The sequence below is a fragment of the Nothoprocta perdicaria genome, unplaced genomic scaffold (genome assembly GCF_003342845.1).
Source record: "Nothoprocta perdicaria isolate Ctin4 unplaced genomic scaffold, notPer1 scaffold_323, whole genome shotgun sequence".
Classification (NCBI taxonomy): domain Eukaryota; kingdom Metazoa; phylum Chordata; class Aves; order Tinamiformes; family Tinamidae; genus Nothoprocta; species Nothoprocta perdicaria.
In genome coordinates, this window is record NW_020455559.1 from 108,106 (window position 1) to 135,572 (window position 27,467).

At 52.1% G+C, this 27,467-nt stretch overlaps 2 protein-coding genes across 3 annotated transcripts in view; both read left to right on the plus strand.

Moving 5' to 3' along the window:
- Positions 1-1,955: 1,955 nt before the first annotated feature.
- VPS45 (vacuolar protein sorting 45 homolog) lies at positions 1,956-25,283 on the plus strand. Of its 2 annotated transcripts, none has more exons than XM_026043188.1 (15): positions 1,956-2,052; positions 2,130-2,264; positions 2,333-2,393; positions 3,428-3,507; positions 4,025-4,093; positions 4,389-4,526; positions 4,911-5,021; positions 6,266-6,400; positions 6,665-6,778; positions 7,294-7,461; positions 10,296-10,454; positions 11,025-11,132; positions 11,422-11,543; positions 17,434-17,565; positions 25,116-25,283. In XM_026043188.1, the coding sequence occupies exons 1-15, from the start codon at positions 1,960-1,962 to the stop codon at positions 25,168-25,170; spliced, it is 1,680 nt and encodes a 559-aa protein (XP_025898973.1). In that variant the 5' UTR covers positions 1,956-1,959; the 3' UTR covers positions 25,171-25,283. The 2 variants fall into 2 exon arrangements, with proteins under 2 accessions (XP_025898973.1, XP_025898972.1); XM_026043187.1 differs by lacking the exon at positions 25,116-25,283 and adding an exon at positions 23,150-23,683.
- A 658-nt stretch (positions 25,284-25,941) lies between these two features.
- PLEKHO1 (pleckstrin homology domain containing O1) overlaps positions 25,942-27,467 on the plus strand; it is a 12,084-nt gene continuing 10,558 nt past the window's right edge. The window contains exon 1 of the mRNA XM_026043221.1: positions 25,942-25,968. Within this exon, the coding sequence (XP_025899006.1) occupies positions 25,942-25,968 (27 nt within the window). The remainder of the gene's footprint in view (positions 25,969-27,467) is intronic.

Here is a 27,467-nt window from a genome sequence, read left to right on the forward strand (position 1 = left end):
AAATAAAAGTGTAAAAGATGTACCGCATTTTTTAGCTTCCTATTTTCTGTCCTCAAAGCATCAATTTCTTGGACCTAGTATAGAAAAAAAGCATTATGTTTTGAACATAAAATCAGTATCGACTTCATACATTTTCTCAACATCAGCTTCCTTTAGGGCTGATTAAGCATATTTGCCTCATTTTAAAAGTCTCTAAGTTTGGGTTTTGGTCTTTAGTTTGCAGTAACAGTAAGAAATTGATGCCAAACTGATAAAAAAAATCATAAAAGTTAATAAATAATTTACTTGCACTGACTCTATTCCTGCAATGTTCAGAATACTCCTAAGATATTACTTGTATTCAGCTTAATAGAGCCAGGAGGAGTGTGACACAACAACTTGGCAACACTGCCATAGAAATTGTAGGAACAAACTTCACATCTCTGATCTCCACACATAAGCTGCACGTCTATAGTCTGTATATCAATAACATATTACGAATGTCTCTAAGAATGCTTTGGTAGGAATTACTCACAGACTGACTGCTGTCTAAGAAGGAACAGATTTCATGGACGAGCCTCTTTCTCTGATCTTTATTTTTCCTATAAAATACAAAAACGTTCAGCTCTATCTGTATTGCTGTAATGCATTTTGATGTATTTTGAATGTAAATCAAGCAGAACAAAAGATGAACTATAAGTGTGACAGAGTTCCTTTGTGTCAGCTTTTATGAAAAGATACTTACAAGATTTGCAAATAGCTTTCATTTTTCATCAACACCTGCTCACCGTTTTCTGTATAAAACATGCACATTATACAATTACATTTTTAGGAACATAATAGCCCTTTTCCAAAAGTGTCACACTTGGGAATGACGAGGGCAGCAGAATAAACAGCACAGGGCCCCCTTGCTTCAAAGGCTGGCAAAGGACCCATCAGCTCCCGTCACACGGCCACACTACCCGTGCAGAGGAGCGGGATGCGGAGGGGATGTGGCCCCAGCCGGGCGCACGGGGTGTTCTTTGGGCCTCCCCTCTCCTCCTGGACTATTGCAGGTTACCACCAATTGCGCTTGCTTTGGAAGGGACCCAAGAAGCTGCTTGCGATGGCATTTGGTCTGAGCTCCAAAACCTGCCTGGATGCAGAAAAAAACATTCAAGGGGCCAAGGGCCAAGTGCCACAACACTGCAGAAGGCTGGAGGRGGCCGGGGCCTTCACGGGCTGAGTCCTCTTGATGGTTGCTTAWGGGATTTTGTAGTGACAAATCACTAATTGGGCAGAACTGACCTGAATAAGGCATTCCACACCCCCAAGCAATTTTAATCTGCCTTTTTTACCATCCCCCTGGGTGCAAAGCACAGTTCTGATGCAGACAGGCTGGGGACCTACCTGGCTTTTCAAGCAAAGGCATAGTGGAACAGGGACCTGCTGCTGGGAGAGAGAGGCCCGTTTAGTCTTGCACTGCTGTCCCTCTCAGGAGGCTCCACCACCATGACCACAACCACGACCGCCACCAGCACGGCCATGACACCAGTGACCACAGACAGCAGGACCTTGAATATCACCATGACCATCACCACCACCTCCGTAACCATAGCTATAGCCATGGCTACCACCACCATCACCACAGCTACAACCACCACCATCACCATAGCTACAACCACCACCATCACCATAGCTACAACCACCTCCACCATGACCATGACCATGACCATGACCATGACCATGACCATGACCATGACCATGACCATGACCATGACCATGACCCCCTAGGCCCGTAAGAGGCTCTTAGCAACAGCCCCACCCCACGCACACCTGGACGGCGGCCGTTATGGGGCCGTTGCGCGCGTCGCGCTGCACGCCGGGAGTTGTAGTCCGCCCGCCCCCTTCGCCCCCGCGCGCCGCCCCGCGCGCCGACTACAAGTCCCAGGGAGGCCGCGCGCGCGCGCGGGCGGCCGGGCCGGGCCGAGCGGAGCCAAGATGAACGCCGTGCTCGCCGTGAAGCAGTACGTGTCCAAGATGATCGAGGAGAGCGGGCCGGGCATGAAGGTGCTGCTCATGGACCGCGAGACGGTGAGCGGCGGCGCGGGCCGGGCGGGGAGGGAGGCGGCGGCCGCGGCGTGACGCGGCGCCCGTCCCTGTCCCCGCAGACGGGCGCCGTGAGCATGGTGTACACGCAGTCCGAGATCCTGCAGCGCGAGGTCTACCTCTTCGAGCGCATCGACTCGCCCGGCAGGGAGCCCATGCGGCACCTGAGGGCCATCTGCTTCCTGCGGCCCACCAAGGTAAGGCAGGGCGGCGGCGGCGGGCACCGCACCCGGGCCCGGCCACTCGCCTCCTCCTCCTCCCGCAGGAGAACGTGGAGCACCTGGTCCAGGAGCTGCGCCGGCCCAAGTACAGCGTCTACTTCATCTGTGAGTGCCCTGCCCCGCAGCCGGCCGCGTCGCCGCGCGTGCATCGGGTTTAATGTGCTCGGGCAGTGTGGAAAACGGGCTCGATGTGGTTTTYCCTCTATTTGGATCTCTAGTCAAGCCCTCTTTCCCAAGCGTGTTATAGAGAAGATAAGGTAACTAAACGGGATGAGCTTCCTTTGCAAAGGATCATCCTAGCTATGCACTGCTCTGACACTTGTTGTTGCAGAGAAGTTCTGGGGATTTGAAGCATTATATCGCGTTGTGAATGTGAAGGAAGGTAAAGGAGGAGAACTGAGGTGTAGAGCATGAAAGGCTGGCTCTGGTTTTGAAGGTAAATAGCATTCCAATATTTGGTCGCTATTTGGAGTAGTCTTCACATGCCAGTTGGGCTGACCCTGCCGTGCAGCAGCTCTGGATGGCTGCAGCAGCGCGTGCTGGGGTCGTGCCGCAGAATCCCACCTAGTTCAGGGGTTTTGGCGGGGGAGCTATTGCGGGTTATGGGGAGTCCAGTTCTCAAGGCGCGGCGCATGCTCCGCTTCCGCCAGGCCCGTGGACCGAAGTGGCCTCTAGGTGTCATTGTGGATCCGCAGGAACACAGGGATGCAGGTTTGGAAATGATGGTGGGGACCTAATGTACACAGATACAGCAGCACTTGGGGGCTTCAGTGCAGATAGAGGTGTCCCTCTGCCAAGAAATGTCATAGCACCTTTTACCTTTGTATCTCTGTCGAGTGCAGTAACGTGGTTAGCTCAGAGAGAGGGCGGGAGAGCTCTGTCCTTGCCCTCGTGTTGACCTAGTGCTGTGCTCATGCACTAGGTATGAGTGCTGAAGGCAGCAAGGAGGGCGAATTAGTTGAGAATACGTGAAGGAACAGCCGSGTTATAATGCCTGCAGAATAACTGCAGGGGGAAATCAGTGATCTGTGCTGCCGCGTGCTTATTTTCTGGAGGAAATCCTGTCGTGCTGTGCAGTGGTTTTCTTGTGTTTCATGTTATCGCCAGAGGCTGACTGCTCTTTTGCTGTTTTCTTTCAGATTTCAGTAACGTGATCAGTAAGAGTGATGTCAAGTCGCTGGCTGAGGCTGACGAGCAGGAAGTTGTGGCAGAAGTTCAGGTGAATTTTGGATGCCTCACGCAGATCTCCTCGCTAGCAAAGCGAAAGTGCAAGCTAAGTAATTCAGGTGTGGCTCGGAGAGGCCTGGCTGGGACTCTTGGGCAGAATGCAGAAACCCTGCATCCTCTAGGAGAGGAAGCCGAGGGGATTGTACACATGGAGTTTAAAAAAAGTACAAAAAAGAAAACCACGTGTGTCCTGCTCTTCCTTGCCCTGGGGTTGACAGCACTTCTGGTGTTAGMGCCTGGGTTGCAGCGCAGCTGCTGCTGGTGTCTGTGGTATTGGCAAAGCGCTAGAGTTGCAAAAAATTGACTGAGCAGAAACTGGCAGTGGAGATGTCAGCAGAAGCGCAGGGATTTGTGAGGCTGGGCATGCAGGAAGGAGAAATGATCAGGTTCCAGGGCCTTGTACATTGCTTAGGGATTTACTTAGTATTGCTGTGTTAGAGCACTTGCTCCTGTAGGCTGAATTAGGGCTGGCAAGATGCTTAAATGTATTTGCTTTCGCTTGTTGGCAGGAGTTCTATGGAGATTACATTGCCGTGAATCCACATGTTTTTTCTCTCAACCTCCTGGGCTGCTGCCAGGTATGAAAAAAAGCTTATGCTCCTCCAGGGCCTTGTTTTATGGTTAATAGAGAGGCCACCCCAACMCACTGGGCACTGCCATGACTTGCCCAGCGATTGCTGTTCACGGTCCGTAAGGGGTAACTGATCCTTAAAAGGAGTTGGCAAGAAGGGGTGTATTGGAGAATCCGGGTTGTGGCCTTTGATGTACCTGTGCCTTCAGTCCAACTACAGTTGATCTTCAAAGAAACAAGGCTTTTATCTAAGAGAGAGTTCAGGGATGGTGAATCTGTATTAGATGCACCTTTCTTTCTAGGGTCGCAGCTGGGATCCAGCGCAGCTCTCCAGAACTACTCAAGGGCTGACGGCTCTGCTTTTGTCTCTGAAGAAGTGCCCCATGATTCGCTACCAGCTCTCCTCCGAGCCAGCAAAGCGGCTGGCCGAATGTGTCAAGGTGCAGTGATGTGAAATGAGTTCAACRCAACACTTAAACTGCATTTAATTTTTAAAGCATTAAATGCATTAATGCATTGGAGGGAAATACCCTTCTTCAGAGGATTCTTGGTCTGGCGTCTAGTGATTACGTGGCCTAAGGCAGGTCACACCCCTTGTCTGTGCTCCCATATCAAGACCAATATTTCCCAGGAGTGTTAGAGGTGTCAGTGGATAACCTGATACCTTTTGAAAGCAGGTATTATTTCTCTGTTAGCGAAGTAAACCAAAATAGCAGCACAACTTGCTTTTCACTAGCTCTTTAATTCTTGTTCACCTGTCAAYGTAAATGAAACATTTTTGGGGGTATGCATAAGACCAAGTTACTCTTTCCTTTTCTCAACAGCAAGTAATCACTAAAGAGTATGAGCTGTTTGATTTTCGGCGCACTGAGGTTCCTCCTTTACTACTTATTGTCGACCGGTCTGATGATGCTATCACCCCACTTCTGAACCAGGTGAATCATCTCATAGTCGTACAAGGGCAAGTTCACAGAGCCATGTGGCAGGAGGAGTGGGTTGGACTCTCCTTTCAGATCCCTCTCTGATCTGTGACCTGCTTTTTGGGCTGTTGAGAACGGATTGTTCTGGCTTTGGTGGCAGATGCAGCCAGCATCCTGGAAAATCAGGCCACTTACACTTCTTGTAAACTATACTTAACATTTAGAGACCTTGTGTCTTGGCAGTTTCCTCTTCAAAGGTTTATTTGTATCGCCTGTTTGGCAGCACATGTACACGGTTATGGAGTGACCTTGCACTCCTGTGCTTCTCTCTCTGTTACTCATGGGTGGAAGTATTTATGAGGTAGATACTGTGATGCTTTTCTTTGCTGCTTTGTAACTGGATTGCCGATTCTGGCATCAAACCGTCTGTTACTCGTCTCCWTTCATTTCTGTGTGTCTGCTCGGACACAAGTCAGCCCAGTGATTAGGTAATGGCTGGTAATGCCTCAGAACAGCAGCCAGGGCTTCCGCAACGCCCGTGGCGAAGCAGCTACTGCTGCAACTCGTGTTTTAGAGTGTCCTGACAGTTGGAAGCCCCTCTCAGGCTGGGGTGTAGAGCTAAGGACTGCASTCAGCACAGGGCACTGAGAACATGGAGATTTCCTACCAGAAAAAGAAGATTCAAGTGAATGTAAATGGAGTGTCAGGCATGTCAGCACTCTGATCAACTTTTACTTTTCTCTGTAGATTAACATTAGTCTTCCCAGAATAAATTTCATAACTTCCTGATGTGCAGAAACACACACTCCTACCACTGTGTAAGAAGCACAGGAGCAGGTCGGAAATGGTACAGTCTGTAGCTGTGGAAACTCTGCTACCAAAAATATGTGGCACTTTACAGACAGAGGACGGGGGGATAATGTGACAAAGTGTTTGGGCAGGACTATTAATCCYCATCACTTTACTTTTAGAGTCATGTCTTCAGCATGTAAGCAAGCACTGCAGAATCAGTGTGGTTTTCCTATGTGTTTGTGCAGTACTTGGCACAATGGGATGCCCTTCTGATTGTAGTGAAGTAATACTTATTTCTTGCTCTAAAATGTTTCCATAGGTTGTGGGAAGCACTTTGGATCTGCTATGTGTTGTTAGAGGAGTGTCAACTGGCTTTGTATGAGCTCAGCCTAAAATTCTTTATTTTTTCAGTGTTTGTTCAGYTGCTGAAATCACAATTTGCCTTTTTCTTTCACCATCCTCATTAGTGGACATACCAGGCTATGGTTCATGAATTGCTGGGGATTAACAACAACCGTATTGACCTGTCTCGGGTACCTGGGATAAGCAAGGACCTCCGGGAAGTGGTTCTGTCAGCCGAGAATGATGAGTTCTACGCCAATGTAGGTGTCTRTCTTATCCTCGGAATCTCCCTGTGTGGCTGAATTTGGGGATCAAGATCCGTTCTTGGTTCTGCCTTGAAACTGTATGTCTGAGAGAGGATCTTTCTGGGATTTAGAGCATCAGAGTGATGCTGTGSCAATGTGAAGACTGGTGTAATGCAAGGTGGGGGTCTTGGGGAGGTGGTATGCAGGGGAACTTCAGTGTAAATCAAGACTGAAAAATCTTGAGTGTTCTCTCTCAGATCCATATTTTGGTCCATGCAGAACATGTACCTGAACTTTGCGGAGATTGGCAGTAACATCAAGAATCTTATGGAAGATTTCCAGAGGAGGAAACCTAAGGAGCAACAGAAATTGGAATCCATAGCAGATATGAAGGTACATGTGGTTAAGGGAAAAGGTTCCTCYTTCTGAGGATTAGGCACTCTGATAGCCCATGCCCCATCACTGCAGGGAAGTCTGCCAGCCTACTTGTTCTCACAACTCTCTGAGTGTGCTTAGAGGAATCCAGAAGTCCTAGAATTGAATCAGTAAACTCTAGTTTTAAAGTTCTTAGCTTAACCCAGTATGACTGTGCTGACTCCCCGTCTGAGCTGGGTCACTTGGCAGCAACTCAGAGCACAGGCTATTATCTCAGTCTGTGCTCAAAATTTAAAAGATTGTGGCAGACTTTCTGGACTGTTTCCCTTTCTTCAGAGAGTAAATAAAAATTGCATCCCTTCCAAAAATCTCCTTGTAACTAGGAAAATCCTATGGACTCCTGGGAACGAGGTGCCCGACGAACAGGCTTTCACAGATGCAAAATGCTGGATAAGTGCAAATCGGTGATAAATTGTTTAAGCTCTTTTGCTGTCTCTTGCTTTTACCTTAAGGAAATTGTTTCGCCATTGCAGGCATTTGTGGAGAATTACCCCCAGTTCAAGAAGATGTCGGGCACGGTATCGAAGCACGTGACGGTRGTGGGAGAGCTCTCCCGACTGGTCGGTGAGCGGAACCTGCTGGAGGTGTCCGAAGTGGAGCAGGAGCTGGCCTGTCAGAATGACCATTCCAGTGCCCTCCAGGTACCTCTGCTCCAAACCCACCCTTGACCCTTTGTCTCTTTCTGCCCAGTTTGATCCTGTAAACACCCCTGTTTAAGATCCCTAATCCTGAGGATCAGTGGGAGTTCTGCATGCAGGTATCCCGCAGGGTTGGGACATTACACAGGAGAATTACTCTGCTCCTCCCCGTTCAGTTCAGATGGGGATGAATCATAGTTAATAACTGGCTTGAGAAGCATCTTTGCAACGTCTGTCTCTACGTTTCACAATCCGGCATTCCTTCCTTAGATGCTGGCAGTTGGTTCTGGCAAGCTGCCTGTGCAGCCGTCACTAGAACAAAACTTGGACCCCTGTGTAGGAGCCGCTTGTGTTTGTTGGGGAGGGGAAAACGGGATCCGTGAAATTGTCTAAACCAGACTGTTCTTTCAGGTGGTGGTGGCTTTCCTCCCCTGCCTCGCCCTCAACAGTGAAAAGCCCCTTAGATAAAGGATTTCTTTAGCAAAAAGCACTCAAAAAGTCTAAAAGAGGCTTCTGTTATAGCTGAGTATAGACTGAAGTTTTGACCCTGTGATGGCTGGTTGGATTCCATGACCTGACCTGTATCTGACAGGATGTCAATAATGATGAATTATGGCTGCTGACTATTCAGAGATACAGCAGTTTTGCTAAGAATGACTGTATTATTGCAGAATTCACCCAGCAACTCAATATAAAAAATCCTTATTTTTATTATAGCCAATATAGAAGCTATACCATGTAATGGCCTCCCTTACAAAATACTAGAGAAGTGCTTTGACCAGAGCATCTTCAACACATTTGAAATACATTTCTTCATTGCTGGGGTTGTTCTGTGCTCCAAGTGGGTGACTAARTGACGATCTTAGCTGTTAGGTATTGTCATCTATTGCCAGATCTCGAGCCGATGTGAATCCTTATAGGCCTGGGGAATTCATTGCAGTTGTACAGGCATGAGAGCTCGGGATGGTTCAATAGCTTGTTTGGCAGAATTTAGATGATGAAGTCCCGAAGTGGAATTGAAGCCCTAAAATGCATTTACTGAAGACAGTCTTTGAGGTTCCCTTGCCCTGTCATTGTTTCTAGATGAAGCTTATGCAGATTGAAAGTTGAATATTGGACTTCTAATCTCACTGTCAGCCCATCGTGTGTGTTGTGATGTGTTATCCACAATGTTACAGGCAGGAATTCTGCTGAAGACTTAACACTGCTCAGAGCATGAGCATTGAAACTTGGGTGCTTGGCACTGGAGCCCAATTGGGAAACATTTTTTTTCTGACTTTATGAAATTATCATCTGTTCGGTGGAGAGGGGCACGACACCAACCTCAGGGATTCCGCAGTTGCACTGCGAGCTCCGCTGTTAGCGGAACAAGCTGGGAAGGGATGGAGACACTCAGCCCCTGCTGAGCTCCCTGCTGTCTCGGCTCGGTGGTTACTAGACTTTTCTTTGATGCAAGTTGGGTCTTGGTCTGCTCTAACCGGGTATATGCAGTTCCTAGAGCACAAAAGCTGCTAGCAGTTTGCTTACAGCCACATGTCTAAAAAGTTGCGTTGTGTTTCTAACAACTGAGACCTCCTGGACAACGTGTAGCAGCTAGAAAATAAATACAAAGCCAGGGGACTGGCGTCTTGCTACATGAGAGATAAGTAGCTGCGTAGCTGCGTTGCCCCAGGCTGTTCCCTCCTGCAGCCTCCTAATGGCAGTGGAGGGGAAAGGCCACAGAAGCGATGGAAATAAAGGCCGAATTGTTCTGCCCCTGATGTAACTTCAGCAGTTGTTAATTTCTGTGGTGGCCTAGGGCCCCTGCGTACAGTACATTTTGGTTATTCTTTTCCTGGTCTCTTATTAAGCCTGACATTGTACGTGAGCCTTGAGAGATGAATGGGAGGTTTTGAATCCCATCTCCTTAGATGGACAATAGCTTTTCTGTTTTGCTTGCTTCCAGCGTACAGAGGCATTGGCGCTGGGGTGCTAGTACAGATCCCAAATCCTGCAGGCAACATCTCCGTGAGCCTCTGTCCCTGTCCCTGCAGGTGAAGTCTGTGGTAAAACTCCTGTTGGTCCCTCTCAAAGCCACGGCTTTACCTTGTATTTTTCCTGACTAGCAAAACAAGTTACAGCAGGTCCTGCTGAATCAGTTAGTAAATACTAAATGTTTCACAAGCCGGTTCACAGCACTGCTCGCTGAGTGTTCCCCTGTGTGAGGAGGGCAGGAACATCTTGCAAAGACACCCTGGGATTTTGTGGAGCACTTGAAGGTCACATACATTTAGAGTGGAAAAAATCCTGGCTGGTTCTGTTCCTTTCATGGAACTGCCATGTTTTCTGCTTCCAACTGTAAAATTGACAGCTCTTCTGCTCTCTTGCATTTGAGCTAATATGGACTGTTTTGCTTTAATGTTCAGCACAGGGAGAATCTCGGGCTTTGCTGAGTCCTAGAGCATCTGTCCTGCCCTAACCAGCTGTCTCTATGCACATTCAGTAGTTGCTGCTTGTTCTTTGAGATGCATCTCAGAGTGCAGGGTTAGGGCTCTTCCTGCTCCCATTGCTCACCTAAGCGCAGCTGGGCTCCCGTGTCGGCGGCTGCAGGGAGCAAATGGGGGCTCTCAGTTGCAGTGACAGGGAGCAGCTCTTACATGTCCAGCTGTGGAGCTGGGCAGGCAGTTATATCCCACCTGAACTCCTTGGAGGGTAAATGGCCTGTGTGGGGATCGTGGAGCTTCCAGAGAAGTCCTCCTGTGTGCAGCGCTGGGCAGGGGCTCCCTGAGCTAGCGCTGCGGAGCTGGCGGGCCGCGGCGCTCCGGAGGCCCCTCCGTCACCGCAKCCCCTCGTTGCAGAACGTGCGGCGCCTCCTGCAGAACCCCAAGGTGACGGAGCTGGACGCGGCTCGGCTCGTGATGCTCTACGCGCTGCACTACGAGCGGCACAGCAGCAACAGCCTGCCCGGGCTGCTCGCGGACCTYAGGACCAGGGGCGTCTCGGAGAAGTACCGCAAGGTTAGTGCAGCGCCGCGGCTGCGCACCGCACGGGAACGGGTGCCAAACCATCCTTAATGGCCCCAAGCTGCTCTCGCTCATGCTTTTGTGTCAGATATCACCACAACTTGCAAGCAGGGCCTTTAACACGCTGCCTTTCTCCTTCCTGCCCATCTCCTTTTCCTCTCAGCTGCTGCTGAATAGGCAATAGTTGCAGCAAGGGACTTTTGAGGAGGCTGTAAAAGGAGCTTGGCCGGGAGGGAGAGGGTGGCRGTGCTTGGCAAATGTATTGAGCAGCTGGAGAGGAGGTGGAGAAACAGAGCGATGTCACGTTGTATGAAAGATTTGCTGCCACTGCAACAGACTATGGAAATGAAAGCCCTACTTACGCAGGCAGCGTTTGACTTGCTTGGTGTGTACAGGGAATATTTCTCCCTTTCTTCCTTGCCTCTGTATTGCATTGTATGCTTGGGATTGACTTCCCTGACTCCTTGGTCGTTGTTTCAGTACCTCTGTTGAGCCTCAGTGGGCAGTAACTCCTTGCAAGCACTTCCCGGGTTCATGGGATTCTATTCCTGCCTCTCCGTACAGCTGGTGTCTGCCGTTGTGGAGTACGGAGGGAAGCGGGTGCGGGGCAGTGACCTGTTCAGTCCCAAGGAYGCTGTCGCCATCACCAAGCAGTTCTTCAAAGGGCTGAAGGTAAGGCTCCTTCAGGGATGAAATAACAACAGTTCCGTGGGCTCTCGTGCACTGCAGTGCCACCCTCTGTGGCTCTCAGAGCTTTAAGAGTAACTGCCCTAGACATGTAGGGCATAATTCTTATTAAAGATGCTGGTTGCTGAAAAGCACCTCTACTCTGGACTTCGGTGATTACCACTTGCTCTGTCCATAGATGCTGTGGTTCTTGAAATGTGGCTCTGCTGGTCACTTCCCTGGGCCCCCTGCCTCACTGTATTAATTCATAACAAGAGCTTCTTTTGCACTGTAGGGTGTTGAGAATGTGTATACACAGCACCAGCCTCTCCTTCAAGAGACACTAGATCAGCTCATCAAAGGGAAGCTCAAGGACAGCCAGTACCCCTACCTGGGTCCCAAYACGCTCCGTGACAGGTATGTGGGGCCTTTCAGGACACTCTTGGGAAGTGAAATGTAGCTGCTCTCCACAGTTCTCCTTCTTTGGATGTTTTTTATGGGTGAACAAAACTTAAGCTTGTTGGAGAAATACCTTCACTGTATGGGTCTGTCTTTTACTGTCAAATAGATGTCAGAGAGAGGGCTAAGAAGACAAAGAGCATTCTCTACTTTGTGTTCAGTGCTGGTCAAGATGCGACTTTTCCGTTTTAAAAGCTTAGGTAAAAGAATAAAGGCACTGCACCAAACTGCCAGGCTGTTCACGTGATGGATGTTCACCATGCCCCCTAACTTCATTCCATGCCATCTGGYGTTTATTTGTAGAGAACCCAAAATAGTCCAACTGCTAACTCTCCCTTCTGAGCCAGTTACTATTTCTGATGAGAATGAGATCTTGCTGAATATGGTTAATAACTGTAATTGAAAAGGACTCTGGCTGTCTAGTTTTAGCTGACTTTGCTGGAGCTATGCTAATCTGTCGTCAATGAAGTCATTAAAGATAAGTGTGGGCCACAGAACGAGGGCACAGAATCAGCAGAGAAAGGATGCTGGGTCTTTCCCAGTGACATTCTGTACAAATCACTCCCTCCTTTAGTTCCTGGGTATCCTTTCTGTAAATTAAGCTCAGCTGCAACATGCTGCTTGGGTGTTTCTCATTCCTTCTAGTAGCTGTCCCCTCAGAGGAGAAGAACCTCCTGTGGCTGCTGACTTGCCAGCCACAAGTTAGTTCTTTTGGATGATCTGCGTTGAGGCCATCCCAGCAGTTCCCTGCATCTTCTCAAATGCTTGCAAATGCTCCGGGGTTTGGAGGAAGCAGGTTTTACTTGCAGTATTAGAACAATCATTATTCCTTTCACATGCTGCATTTTTTTTTTTTATCAGCAATTGCCACATTTCTTGGTGAGGTGGAAAATAAACGCGAGGTAGCGGTAGCAATTCTCAACAAATGAGGTGGCTGTTGCCGGGCAGGTTGGGTTGCGTGAAAACTGCAGACTCATTTGGAGCAGCACAGAGGTAGCCTTGAGCAGCAAGGTCCAGAAAYGCCAGGCGAGTGGGAGAGGCCTCCTTCATCTCCGCTGCGAGATGCACCCGCACGCGGCAGCTCCCTTCCTTCCTTAGCCCTGCCTTGGGGCATTGTGATCTGCCTGATAAAAGCCTGAAAATGTACTTCCCTAACAGGGAGGCGTCCCAACGCCATGCCAGGCTGACAGCAGGGTGCATTAATCATTTTATTTATGAATAAGGAAAGAATTATAGTCATACAAGAGACAATTTGTTTGTGTGTGTCCCTGGCATACCACAAAATATCTGCCTTGCTCCAGATTTTCCCTGCAAAAATAAAATGGTGGATTTTGGACAAGGTGAGTGGGTAGTTTTGGTAGACATAAAAAATAGAGGTGTCTAGAAACAAGAGTTTCCTGACCCTGGCGTTTGCTTTTTTCAGTTCCCACTGCGTTCTCTGGAGCCTTGTTTCACTTGGATTCCCCCTCACGTGTTGCCCTCAAAAGGGCACAGGAATCCACCTCTGAGAATTCTTCTGTAAAGAACATGCAAGGAATTTATTTAGGAAAGCACGAGAAGGATTTCATGTCTAACTCAGAACTGAAGCAAAATGGAGATGAGATGAAGGAAAATGAAGTTTCTTCCTCCTCCYCTTTTCCACAGCAGTTGTCCTAGAGTTTTGGTAAAACAGATCTCAAAAGATCTCTGCCAAATTCTACATTCTCCTTCGTTACTCAGCCTTCCTGAGGATCGTCCTTGGCACTATGGCAGGGCCCAAAAGTGCTGTGCTGGGTCAGAGTTCTGCAAAGCTGTCCTAAACTTTGGCCTTCATTAGATAACTTTGCATCTGGTTATTATTTGCTGCATAAAAAGTGGGCAGCRGCTCTGTGCTATCTCAGGAGTGTGAATATTGAGTGTCATGAAAACGAGGGCTCATCTAAATTGGTTTTAATTTTCAGATTTGGAAAAAAAAATCCCACTTAGTTTATTAATGGCTTAGCCTTATTGCTAAACAAATTGAGTAATTTAAATTCATTAATTTCCCAAAACTTGAGGATAATAAATCACAACCCAAGGCAACGTGGGCTGCAGTGTCTTGTTTCTCTCTGGAGCTGGCGTTGCAGTGACTGGCAGAGGTTCAGCAGAAGGTCAGGGTGAAAGGCTTTGTATTTTTTGATCAAAGGGAGGCAGTTGCTTGAACAGCAAAGAATTTGAAAAGACTCTTTTTAACTATTTCTTTCTGTATTAAACACTACACTCTTGCAAGGGAGGAGAAGCTCATGGTCCAACTGCAACTGYGAAAATTGGCAGCAGCGCAGGAAAGGGAATCTTTGCAAAGCACCGAGCAGGGTTTCTAGGAGAGAGCAATGAGCAATTCTCCTTTCTTCTGCTTCTCCCTGGTTTCCTGCTGTGTTAATATCATCCTTTCCCAGTTTGCTGCAAGCCTGCAGTCCTTGCTCCGGGAATGTTCTAGCCAGAAAAGCTCCTAAAGCTTTTCCRTGTCCCCGGAGGCTGGGGGAGCCCCGGCTGTGCTGCGTGCTGCACAAAACACCTTGCAAGGGGCAGGCCACCTGTGTGGTGACCCAGCTAAAGGGCAAACCTCTGCTTTGTCCCTGCTTTGACCCAGGAAACTCCCAAATAGGGAATTTGCCCAGGTAACAGCCTGTGAAATAGCAGCAGAGAAATACGTATTGCTCCTTTTGGATCCAGATGGGATCTGTCTCATTCTGTGTATCTAAGTTACCGTAATTAGTTACCTGCTTATTGAAACATCTTGGCAAGTTACCTTGTTCAAGAGCCCTTGGAAGCTTAAAGAGCTGGAGTGTGGGAGCACTGAAATGGCCTYGCCGAGAGCAACGTGCACGGTGAGGACTGGGCTTGAGCTTTCCCCCACTGACTTTCGGAAGGGAAAGCCACTTTGGATTCCTCGAGCAGAGGAAGAATTTGGAACCAGCTGACCACTTAGAAATGTCTCTAGTTGTCACCCATCCAAAGGGATGGGGAAGGTATCTCCGTAGCATAGAAAAAATCTCCTTTTTTGGAAGCATCAGCTCGCGGCATGTGTTGTGGAACCAGTTGGCTGTATGCGCTTTCATCTGAGCTCACACACACTTCCCTAGACTGTATGGAAATTGGAGTTATTCCTAAAGCATATGTAGTATCTTCTGTTTAGTATGATTTGTGTTTCGTGAGCAGCTTTTTTTTTTTGAAGTCAGAACTCTGACCATGTCCTTGTTTGCTCAAAGCTGTTTCTTGTTCTCTGAAACGTTTGAGCACTTAGCTCTTAAACTGGTAGTTAAGCCAAGGAGAGAGCYGCACTCCCAAATTGTCAGGAGCACGACAGCTGGGGAGAGCCCTCCCACCGATTGCTTTCCCACTAATCCTATAACAGTCTTGGGGTTTCTTCCTGTTCCAACATTGCTTATTATTTGCCCTGATAGAAACAGTAATTCCCCAAGGACTCTGAGAACACCGAGTTCCGTCTCCAGGAAGTTTCGTCTCCAGGTGAGGAGGAACTTCTTCACTGTGAGGGTGACAGAGCAGTGGAACAGGCTGCCCAGGGAGGTTGTGGAGTCTCCTACTCTGGAGGTCTTCAAAACCTGCCTGGATGCCGCCCTGTGCCACATGCTCTAGGTGTGCCTGCTTGAGCAGGAAGGTTGGACTAGATGATCTCGAGAGGTCCCTTCCAACCTCGAATATTCTGTGATTCCCCTGTCCCATGGTAGTTCCACGCAGGAGCTTTCCTTTCCTGTGGCACCATGTCTCAAAGGAATGGCCAGTTCGGTCTGCAGCACGGCACGGCTCTTTGCTCGCTCTGTTTGGGTTATTCCCTCTCCACATCTCTTTTCGGGTATGTTACACCTCTCCTGAGACCTGATAGTGGTTATCATGTTATTGCTGGGCCTTCCCTTTAATTTCCATCCCCAAAATACAGGCWCCTTTGCCTCCAGCTCCAGAGGGGTCTGGAGCTCGCGGAGCAGGCAGGGYGCCGCGGTGTCCTGTCCTCCAGGCTGCCCCAGCGCTGCCACCAGGGTGCCAGGGCCTTCGTGGGGTGTCTGAATGTGCAGCTGCTGCCTTAACCTGCTGGATTTACCCTGCTTGTCTTAAGGCTGTGGCACGGAGGGTCTCGTTGCCTGTTGATGCCCCTGCTCAGGGCACACAGCACAGCCCTCCGGGGAGCAGCGCAGCACAGGAGCCCGGGTCTTTGGGTGCAGGGCTGTCACCGAGACCCTGAGGGCAGTGTCACCCACCCCGCTGTCCCGCCTGCCAGATCATCCCAGGGCAGCTGGGTCTAGAGGGGCACAAACATGGAGCATCTCCTCAGCCCGCGCCTCGCTGACTCCTCCATGSGGATTCTGCTCTGGCTGAGCCTTGTTCCTTCCGAGGAAGCTAGAGGAGGCAGCTGGAAGTGGTTTTTGTAGTTGATGATAGTTCTCGAGGCCAACAAATTGCATAGTGCATATAGGAGAGATGTAACAAACGTGACAACTGTTCTGTTGTGGGATTAGCAGTGCTGTGTGTCCCCAGGGAGCTCCTGACTCCACGGACTCCCTGGTCCCAGGCACCGGGCCGGGCTCCTACCTCTCCACCCCATTGAGGAGACTTTGGCCAGCTCTGCAGTCTCCATTGGTGTGTTCAAATCCAGAAGTAACCCAAACTTTCAGAACAGACTTAAAATTGGGAAGATTACTGCTAACAGGTTTCTTCATGAAAAAGTGGGGTTGGTCATTTCTATTGCTTATTCTTACCTTTCTGTGTAGCTTGATGGCAGACGTTCTGGTTCGAAGCCAGGGTCCCATTCTGACAACGGAAACAGTTTTGCCCTTGCCTCTCTTTTCTCCTCGGCGATAGCAAAGGAGAAGCCCCGACGCCACACATTCTGGTGCCCGTGTGGTCCTCGGGACGGTGGCGGGTGTTGAGGCTTTGTGGGGTGAGGAACCAGTGCCACGGGGTCTAGGTGTGTTCTGGGTCCTCCCTGGCTCCCGGGCCGCCGCGTTGCCGCTGCTGCGGAGCTTGCGCTGCAGCAAGAGGCCTCATCCTGCGAGAAGGGCTTGGGTGCAGAGCAGGGATCCGTTTTGAGACTGTCGCAGAAAGTTAATTGTGTCGAGGCTTGACTGCTCCCCAAGGTGAAAGGCAGTAGCTTGAGCAGCGGGGGTTACCGCTGGCAGAATGCGATCCAGACCCTTCTGCTGTGCAGCCTCCAAAAATTGCTCTTACTCGTAGATGGTGGCCACAAGCACGTTCCACTATCCCTAAGAGCAAGGAATTAAGTGACTGGGGGAGGATGGTGCAGCCTTCCTTTGAAAGCAGAATTTGCAGGACATGTGTCTGCTTCTGTATTTTGTCAGATGGTGGCACTTCCCTCCCTCCTTCCCCCTCGTGCTACCTGTCTGTAACCTCCTGCCTTCCTAGGCTGCTCAGGGGATCTAACCCCGGAGGTAAACGTGGGCATAAGTCCCACCAGCTCTGTAATCAAACCTGAAAACTGCCGCTCATCCGCGCTCTTCCAGCCAAGCCCGAGAGGTCTYGAGCAGCGCTCTTGTCCTCGTTTGACTCCTAAATTGATCTTAATTAAACAGCCACAGCAGTGTCTGGATCATGCATTAAACATTGGTGGATGTGTCATGGTGGAGCTCCGCAGGGATGGTGTGGGTGTTGTACGGAGGCTTTTAAGGACCGTTAGCGCCTTGTGTAAATGTTTAGGACAGACAATGTGATTTAATGGGCTACATGTTGTTGTCAGTCACGAGCCTAAAGCACCACAGAAATGGGCCACAGTCTGGGGAGAGAAATCAGGGCTTATTGCAGGCCCGCACGGGAGCCTTTATGTTTTTCTGATCTAGTTGAATGTTGGTGTCTGTTGCAGGCCCCAAGACATTATTGTGTTTATCATCGGAGGAGCGACGTACGAGGAGGCGCTCGCGGTCTATAACCTTAACCGCACCAACCCGGGGGTGCGGATCATCCTCGGTGGGACCACCATCCACAACACTAAAAGGTAAGGACTTGTCTTTACTGGGAATTCTGTGGGCATAAAGCTGCCGCCGCGAGGGTCGCTTGCGATGCCAGAGGGATTTTCCTCACATAGTAAATGGTCCGAGCCCGGCTCTGCTCATGACGGCTGAGGGACACCTTATCAGGCTGCAGTTTTAATGCACATCACACTGAATTCAAGGGCAAGGAGGCAGATGCGTGTGGCTGCTTTTCCTGCTTATAATTCACTGCACACCCCAGTATGAATGAGAGGCCAGTGCGGTACACAGGAATTCAAACCTGGCTGTGGTCTCATGGCTGGGGTTGGAGCAACCGCATTTGATAGCGGTGAAGTTGATGTTCTGATGATCAGACCCGAGTGCTGTGATTGAACTGCTCGCAGGCTCTGCCACCCACAGCCTGCCGAGTATTGCCYGTGTCTTTTGCATCGCTCTCTGGAGAAAGGAGCATCTCGTACTGGTTTGCACCAAGATGCCTTCGTTGGGAAGCCGACGTTGGTGCATCATCCCTCCATGACCTGAGCGGTGCYAGGGAGCGCTGGGCACCCTCAGCTGCACTGATTTCCTAGGCTACTGTCCCCAAAGCRTCCCGGGTGGCCGAAGCGCTGGTGGCAGCAGCGCTGGTGGCATTTCCCTTCCACAAGCTGAACGAGCCATTGGGCGTCATGTTCTCCCCTGGGGTTCATAGCAAGGTGGAAAGCTTGGCTGTGGTCGGCCGCAAATCCCTATTAAGGCAGAATGCCAGATTTATTTCCTATGAAATGCCTGGGTTATAGGGACAWATCCTAAACTCGGGTTATTTAACTGAGCATCTAGGCACAGGTGAGAATTTAGACCATGTATTAGGGTTGTGTCCAGTCAGCATGGTTTCCTGCCAGCCAAGCAGCGACCCGTGAATTCTTTGCATGCCTTCCCCGCTCCTCTCCAGCGTGCTGTTCTCTGCCCTTGCACAAGGATGATGATGTGGCCGGGAGCTGCTTGTTCATCTGAAGGAGGGTAATGTCGGGAATGTGACAGGTGACCCCTGTCTCCCATGTGTCCCATGTGTGAAATCTAAGTCCCGGGAGAGAGCCCCTGGAGTTGTCCAGCAGCTGCTCGGAGCTTAAAGGGAGCGTRGGGCTCCAAGCTGCGATGGAAGGAGAGCTTCCACCTCCCCGAGCAGAAATGCAGACACACACGGTCCCGCAACAGGGAGAAGTTGCACTTTTCAGCACTCAGGATGAGGTTTTCAGAGCAGACTAAGAGCTCTGGGTGCCTCAAGAGCTTAGAAGCAGCTCTCCCTGCTGAGGTACAAGCGGACCCAACATTCACATGCCAGGCTGTGGCACCCCAGCACTTCCTTCATCTCCGTTACTGACAGGTGGACTCGAGGGCAGGCTAAAATCCGGCTTGGTTTTCAGGCCGTGTGGATGCACTACTCTTCCATTAAAAAATCCCTGCAGTTTTTTCCCTYCTTTTCATGCCAATGAGGGACCTCCAGGTTGCACAGCTGGCTGCACAGACGTAGTAACAGTCACTCGCAAGGCAATGCAGCGGTCTGCTCTCTCTGAAATCGGGCCTTTATTCTAGCTTAAGAGCAGATGACCAGGAAGCTCCTGAGCTGGTGCCATCCCAGCAGCAAATTGCTTTCAGGAACTAGGTTACAAAGGCAAATCTGTATTAGCCCACATATCGACCAATTCCTGCGCAAATTACCCAGCTTCCTCAACCTTCTGCTTTACAACGTAGCCTTTGAACTAAATCTCGTTTCAGCCAGGCCTACGAACAGTAAAGCGCAGATCAGCAAAGATATTAGCTGCCCTTTGAAGAAAAGCAAGAAGGTGTCAAGTAAGTCGTTGTCTCGCGAGGATGATGGTGAGGTTTAGGCAACGTGCTCCCTTGCCTCTTCGCACCTTAAGGCTTTTAGCAGGGGCTGCCTCTCACTTTTCCTGTAGGAAATGCAGGATTTGGAGCTATCCTGTTGGGCTCCACTTGATAGATTTGTGCCGTAACGAGTAACATTAGCTCGTTAGGGCTTCTCCCGTGACTAGGTTTTGGCGCAGTCCCTGAATTATTTACAGAAAAAGTAGGATACTGTATCAAAATTTGCATTTCAAAGAATGAAGTTAAAAAAGAAATAGAAGGGCAGGGGGAAAGGCTGTCGTTTGTGAAGCAGTGGGTACTACGTGGTCCTGCGTGGCAGCTCCTGGGCGAGATTTGCCAGGGTTCCCCTGCTAAAACCAACCCTGCCCCACACCATTCGCTTTTCCCTCGCGGATTAACTTCTCCTTAGTGCAGAAAGGCCACGTTAGCGAGACCRAACGAGGAGACCTCCCGTGAGCAGTCGTGCCAGGGCAGGGAGCTCGGCCTGGTTCAGAGCAAGGCACCTGCTGAGGACACCTGCGGAACAAAGGGAAGTTTCCAGTGGCTTTTGTGCTCGTGCCGGTGGTGACACGGCACGCGAGGACCGTGTTTTGTTCAGCGGACACATCTGAGGTGTCTGATGTGAGGAAATCTAGAGTTTATTACATCCTAACTCCTCTCGTAATCCACTGGCCTTCCTTTAATGAACTGTTGCTTATTTCTGCTGGATTAGGGTTGATATCTCGCAATAAACAAGGAGATTTTTATATTAATGCTCTGAGCAGCCCATGTAAGCGCACTAATCCTGTGCTTTCATCGTTCTTACCGGTCCAACTTAAACTGCCATCAGCAGCTGTGGTTGTAGAGCAGGACAGGGCTTAAGGGATATCCATCCCGCTTTGCAAAAAAAGCGGGAGACAAACAGGCCTCTGGAGCTGGTCATGTTGCTAGTTATGTGTTTGTAGGGAAGCTTATCTGTTTCGGAGACCATCTGCAGCGCCCAGCGAACACCCTGGAAGTAGATGTTTGAAGCGGGGATGACGGATACTCCTCTCTGCATCGACCTGTGCTCACAAARGAGGTCTCGCCATGGGCGCCGAGTTTCTTCACGCTGCTCAATGATGTCGAGGAGAATTTGGCCCCGTTGATCCTTATGGATTTATAGCCATGTATGTGCAAAATAGGGCCAGGCAGAGAAACGCTCTTTGATTTTCACCTGGAATCATGTGTGCTCRGTTTTGCCCCAGACCCGGCCTTAAGTCTGGCCCACTGCAGTCTTATGTAGGTTCTTGCTCCCCTGTTCCTGTTAACCAGCAACCCTCTCCCTGCTGAGTATGTGGGAGCATGAGGACATGCATTTGCTTTGAATCCTTTGAGAAATGCCAGCAGGGTGGAAAAAAACTGTTGTTTTCAAGGAATTCTCAATGTTTTTCCAATCAAACTGGATTGGCTACCTCTATTCCTTGGAAATTTTGCAGCCCTTCTGAAAATACTTCTATTATGACTTGAATATCACAAAGGTAARAAGAGCCTTCCCGGATGTGTTTTCCTGCACGAAAAACCTAGGCAACAACCCGCTGCAGAGCTGGGCCAGCCTATGGGAATTGAAATGCCCAGCTRCCCCTTAATGAAATCCCTCATGTTGAGGATTAATTTTCCAGCAATTCYTTTGCATCTGCCCAGCGGTAGAACCACTCTATAAATGAGGACCTGAGTGTTGGCAAATGGCTTTGTCCCAYGGACAACCAGCTTTTCCTTCGCTAATGGATAGCGAGTTCTTGCAGCTTTGTAGCAGGAGGGATTAAAAAATGATCAATAATTGCCTAAAAAGGGAAGAGCCAAGACCCCGAGGACCAGCTGGTGCTTGGGGCTGCCTCGTGCAGGGCGCAGGTTAAGCACAAACCTGCTGTGCCCTAATCCAAGGGGGAYGCAGCCTGCCCCACTTTCCCGCTTACAGCACGTCCCTGGGTGTGCTGCCCGGGGCTGCACCCGCTTTGGTGCCCGCTTTGGCGTGCGAAGGGACGGGCGCCGAGCGAGCCGCCCTCGCTGTGCAAAATAAAGAGGAGTCGCCTTTAAAAATAAAAGCAAGTCATTGTGTGCTCAGAACTCTGCCTGACTCTAATGCCTAAAAATAAAGCAGGAGGAGGGAGGGCGCGGGGCTGTGCTGGGCTGCGCGGCCCCGGGCGAGCCCGGCTCCTGCTGCACCTCCTGCCAACGGTGCCAAGCGGGCCGGGAAGCGCCGCAGCCGCGCACGGGCTTTGCTTTTAAACCCTCATGCTTCACAACCTTGGCAGGTTGACCTGCTTTAGACCTATTTTAGGGGAATCACGTTTTTGTAGGTTGGGTTTTTTCATTTTTTAAGCGTTGATGTTTGGCGAACTCGCTCGGCGTCGTGGAGGAAGAAGCCAACCCGGAGGTGGGTAGCGCTGAACAGCAGCACCGGGGGAGCCCTCCTCGTGGCACCACGGCCTCGTTGGCTCCGAGCAGGGAGAGGTGCTGGGGGCTGCAGCCCCCGGACCCCCTGCATGGACCCCGATGTGTAGTGACCATAGGGAAGCGCTGCCCGTGTCCCGGAGCTTCCTTTTACTTTCTTCCTCTTGAAGGGATTGAATGAGTCTCAAGCCTTACCCCGCTTTTAGACCTCATTAAGCAGCTGCCTTTGCTACAGCTCCCGCCCGGCTGGGTTGAGCTGTAGGCTTTGCGGGGCCGGGGCTGCCGGGATGCGGGTGCGGAGCACCCACCGCCCGTCCCGGCTTGCCCCGCGTGCCCCTGCAAGGGGCAGCTCTAACCAGGACAAACACTGCGCCATCCCAGCCGTAGGAATGGCCTTGGAAGCCTGCTTGGCGACAGAACGGGTGCCGTTGCTTTGCAGACGTATCGAGGTAGAAACTGTCACTCTTGCCGCGTGTCCGGCCCCGCGCGACCGCGGGAGTCCCTTGCAGAGCTGGAGCAGCTGCGGGGCTGCCGACCGGGCCGCGCTGCCGTGGAAGGTCCAGGAGCCGCGGCAGGAGGTTTCCACCCGGCCTCTTCCTGCCTCCTCGTCCGCTCAGGAAGGCTGCGAGGGAGCGAAGGCCCAAGGCCGAGCGCTGCCTTTCCTGGCTTTGTTGCTGCCGGCGGAGCGGGGCTGCCGGCGGGTGCTGAGCTGAGGCTGGGAGGAGCCGTTGTCCCCGATTTGGGAGCCCTGCAGTTCGTGGCGTGGGAGAGACGAGAGCCCAGCCCCGGGCGGGAGGCGCGAGTGGCTGTTGGGCCAAGCGGGTGAGCGGTGCCCAGCGCCACGGTTGTCCCTGCAGACCCTGCTTGGCGCTTTGCTCCCGTTAGGCAGTGCATCCCGGCGGGTGCGAGGATCCCTCGGGAAGGTGGGAGCCCCCTCCGAGGCCGCCATCCTCTCCCTGCCCCCTGCATTAGTGGCTCCAGGCTCCAGCCGTGCGGGCAGAGCGGGGCCCCGCGGCCCTCGCCCGCAGCTGCCGCCGGAGCCTTTCACAAGGTGCTTCTGGGCCCTGACTGCAGGGCACGGGAGTCCTCATCGTGGTGGCTCTTCACGTGCTGTCTGCCCTGCCCTCCATCCCTCACGCTCGTCAAGGGCTGCTGCCTCTCGGCCGCCTCGATGAGAGTGAGCAGCCCCCAACCCCGCTCTGCCCTGCAGCACCGGGGCAGCTCTGTTCGAGGCTCCGAGTCCGGCCGCGCAGCTACTCTCCTTGTGAGCGAGTGACAAACTGGCCCTTTGCTAACCTCGACTTTGCTTGGCAGCTTCCTCGAGGAAGTCACAGCTTCTGGGTTCCGCGGCCGCAGCGCTGAGGGCTCGCACGCTCCTCCGAGGTCAAGCAGCAGGCGGTGAATGGGGGAGAAATTCCTGTCTCGCCTCTCCGTAGCTTCCCCACGCTCCCCGTGCGGTGCTGGAGCGGGCCGGGCCGTTCCCCGGCGCGCCAGGAGCCGCAACGTGCGCGAGAAGCACCCGGCGGTGACTGCGAGTGCTTCGATGAGCCAAGGACGCGCCCCAGGCGGCAGCACCCTCGTCACCTCCTCGCTAACGCAGCTCCGAGCGGGACAGGCCGTTGGAACCGTAACCTGCAGGAGAGCCTGGGAGGAACGTGAGGTCTCYGCAGCTCTGTGCACGAAAGCTGGGCTCGGTCCTTCCTGACATCCTGTACGAGCCCCTGACAAACACCTAATGACCCTGGCCCAGCCTGCGTGTGCTGAAAGGCGAAGCTCGTTCTTGTGGGCACTAGCAGCCCTCTGCTCTGCTCAGCTGTCTGTATATTTTGAATCCTATTAAATAACCCATTTTGACCAAACTTCACGTCTGCTAGGTGATTGCACGGATCCCTTCGTAACGCACAGGGTGTAGATGTTCTCACTCTGCCCTGTTAACTTCCTTTTACCTTAAGAGACCAGCACAGCACCCTGTGCCCCCCTGCTCCCCTGTTGTGAACCAAAAACAGGCCGAGAGCCGTGACCCCAGCCCTCTCGTCCTGCTGGAGGAAATACAGGTTCCTTTTTGACCTTTCAAGAGGAATTTACTTCCCAAGTTTCCTTTTATTTGCACAGAGGGGCTGTGAAAAGCAGCACAGGTTGGAGTCAATACAGGTACTACCAGCCTGGGCGCCTGGGTTCAGTGCCCACCACAAGCACTTCTCTCCTCGAGCTCTTGCTTTGCCATCGTTAGGTAGGGCTGAGTGTCCGCCTCCCCCAGAGCTCTGCAGAGCTGCTGGGGATGGAAAGTACTTGAGCTCGGACTCATTTCTCTGGCTTAATGCCCTGCAGCAAGGTCAGCGGGCGCCCGTCCATCCCCGAGCGTCCCTGCGGAGCTGAAKCGGCGACGGTTCGTGCGCGGTGGAGGGTGCCCGGGCGCAGGGCACACGGCCCAGCCGCAGCGTCCAGAGCGTTTCCCTTCCTCCCTCGGGACCGTTGCACGTTGCTCCTGGTGGGATGCCATCGCTTACAGACCATGGTCTTCATCTCCAGGCACGTAGCCGCAGCCTGTCCGTCCCCCTTGGGCTTTTTTGGTTGCCTTTTAAGTCCGCACGGTAGCTAAAACTGGACTTGCTTCAACTTTCAGCCCCTGGGTTTTGCTCTGCCTTTTCTTGAAGAGCTTTTTGTGAGGCCAGTGGGTGCAGGAACCAGATTCAGGAGTATTTTAGCCCAGCACCTGTTTGGGGTTATTAACTTGCATTTTGGGGGCTATGCCACTCCCTGGATGGGGGGCAGAGAGGCAGCTCCTGGGAGCCTCGTCCAGCGGCTTGGGAAGATTCTGGTTTCCCATCTGGAAGGAAAAGCGCATGGCCTCAGATTGGGGCATCTCGAACAAAAGTCCCCCCTCAGTAAAAATCCGTTTCCAAGGGGCATTTTCTCATGGAAAAAAAAATGTCTGAGCTGAAAGGGAAACAGCAGGGCCCTTGGTAGGAGGTGGGAAACCTCTCTGGGAGGCCGGTTCCTTTATCACGCACCTGATCCGGGGCTTTTTGTGGCTCAGTTTGCATTGTTCCACGCTCGCAGGAGCAAAATGGGAGAGTCTCGGGCTTTCAAGCCCTTGCTGCTTCCCTTGGCACGGGTGACTAATGCTCCTGCAGATGGAGATTTATTGGGCGATTGCGAAGCTCCGTGCACAACGGCAGGAGCCTTGCAATTTCTTCTTTTGGCCACAGCCCCTGGCTGTTCAAGGAGCAGGAATAGCTGGGGAATGTGGACGGAATAATGTCCCTTGCTGTTTCCACAGGCGCCTGCTGGAATACCCAGCGCGAGCTGCTGATACGTGGAGGATGTTCCGATAAAGGACGGAAAGGGACGTGATGCCTCTGCCTGGTGCCAAGGCTGGATGTGACCGGAGCTGGGCAAAGTTTTGGCACTAATGCTGCTTTTGCAGCACAAAATGCACTGAAACACTGCGGAAATGGGTTCTGCTCAGCTGCGGAAGGGCTTGTTTTTTTCAGCATCAAAACTCTGGAGAAAGTTTTCATCTAGGAAATATCAAAACCTTTTGAGACGTATGAAATACGATATTCTCCTTCATTTCCAGCTCTCCCTTTCTTTGTAACCAAAGGGTTGGAACAGCTTGATGCACTGCTCTTGTTCCGCCTGGTGTTTTCTGCCCGGTTCCTGAGCCTGTGGATTGCAGCCTCCCCGTGTCCCCACTTACCATCTTGCTGCCCTCCCTGCCGGGGGTTCGGAGGCCAAGGCCCCCCCATATCCCRCTCCGGCTCCTGAGCTCCCGGCGCTGCCCTCACGGTCCCGAGCGGGGCTTGCAGAGCTGCCCGGTTTGTTCTGCAATTTCATCAGCAGGAGGCCGGTTGCCTCCCCCGTCCAGCTTGTTAAATTAAARACGCTCAATAAAACCGAGCCTCTGGGAGAGGAGGTAACGGCAGAGAGAGGAAACGCGCTGCTGAGGGCACAGCTGGGAGGAAGGTCCCCCGGAGCCCAGGCTTCATAGGAAGCCCATCCAGCCCCCTGACCTGGTCTGTTCTGGAGGGGGAAAATTGTCCCCTGCAGCAGGTCCCTTTCTCAGACCACCCCGGTGTGATTATCTGGGAGACAAGAAAATCCGCATGTCCCAGTTAAACCCAGTTCATCTGGTAAGCAGCAGTTTCGCACCTGCTATCCAGAGGCTAAGGTATGTGGGGATGGGAGGGTGTTAAATACGTAAATAAACTGCGAGTGTTTGTTGTTCTGCTTTTGCAGCGAGAAGATATTTTGGTAACTGTTTATTATGAATCGACGCTGCAACACGAGGCCTGAGCGGAGCAAAGGGGAGGCCCGGGCACGGCGAGCACAGGGACACAACCATTGCTTTGGGTTCTCCTTTCCGTTCGCCTGTGGCTTCCACGTCCTTTCTCTCCCTCTTTCACCCTCCTGTCTGAAAACAGGGAGACTTTTTTGTTCCCTGTGCCAAATTGAGTGCTGCGGGTCCATTAGCTCTTCCAGGACAGGAGATGCCCCGACTTCATCGTGTGTCCGTGGGCCCCAGGCCACGCTCAGCAGGGCAGCAGGGACTGGGAAGGGGCCTCCCGGCCACCTCCCGGGCCCAGTAGCCCCAGTGAGGGCGACTTGCAGGGGGCAGTTTCCTGCTGGGGCTCTGAGTGTCCAGGAAGGAAACGGGAGCTGGACTCTTTCCTATCTCCCTTCCTCCCAGATAAACTGTTTATGTTTCCAGCTCTGAATCACTGGTCACATCCTTTAGGAATGTGAGTCACCGCAGTCCACCCGCCCACGGGCCTTTCAACCTGCGACGCCCCCGGCCTTTCCCAGGGGAGCTGAGGATCTGCTGGGAAGCCCTCAGTGCTGGGTGTGTGGTGCAGGGGGCCCTCGGCTTGCAGACCCTCAGGCCCACGACCCCTGGGAACCCCCAAGCAGCCCAGACACAAATCCCACCCACCCAGGTCTCCRTGAGCACGAGGCGTTAAGGCGAGAAGTGAGTGGCCCTGCTCAACGTGGGTCCTGCTGTCACCAGGACAGGGCCACCCGGCCCTGGAGCCACCTCGAGGCTGCTCCGTGGCACCTGGAGGCAGGAAACAGGACATGAAGAAGAACATGTCTGGCAGGGAGGAGGCAGAATGGTATTAAACTGGCGTGGGCAGTGGCCTGTGCAGCAAGAAACCTTGTGGAGCTGCAGCAGGGGATGTAGCCGGTCATCGTCGCTGCAGCGAGCGCGACTCGTCCTGCTCCTCCTGCCCTGCTCCCTGTTTGGGGAGAACTTGTTGCATCCTCCTTGGTGCTCCGCGCATCCCACCGCTCCCGACACACTCAGCGCTGCGGGAGCACCGCGCTGGGAGAGGAACGGATCCATCTGCCAGCCCCTCACTCACAAGAGCCCTGGAAACACTTTCTGTTGYGGGGGCTCCAGCCCTGACCGTACGGCCCGTTCCGGAGGATGTTCACAGCACATCCCGGGCGCACGATCCGTACTCGCCCGGCGCTAACTCCGGGGTTAAAGCAGYCAGCGGTGCGTGGCGGAGCGCCCGGCTGCCGGGGCAGCGCGGGATCCGTGCCCTGTCCCTGCGGAGCGCTCCTGCCTTTGTCCCGGCCCGTGCGCGGCGGCGGCTCCGGCGGGCGCGGGGGCCGCGCGGGCAGGTCC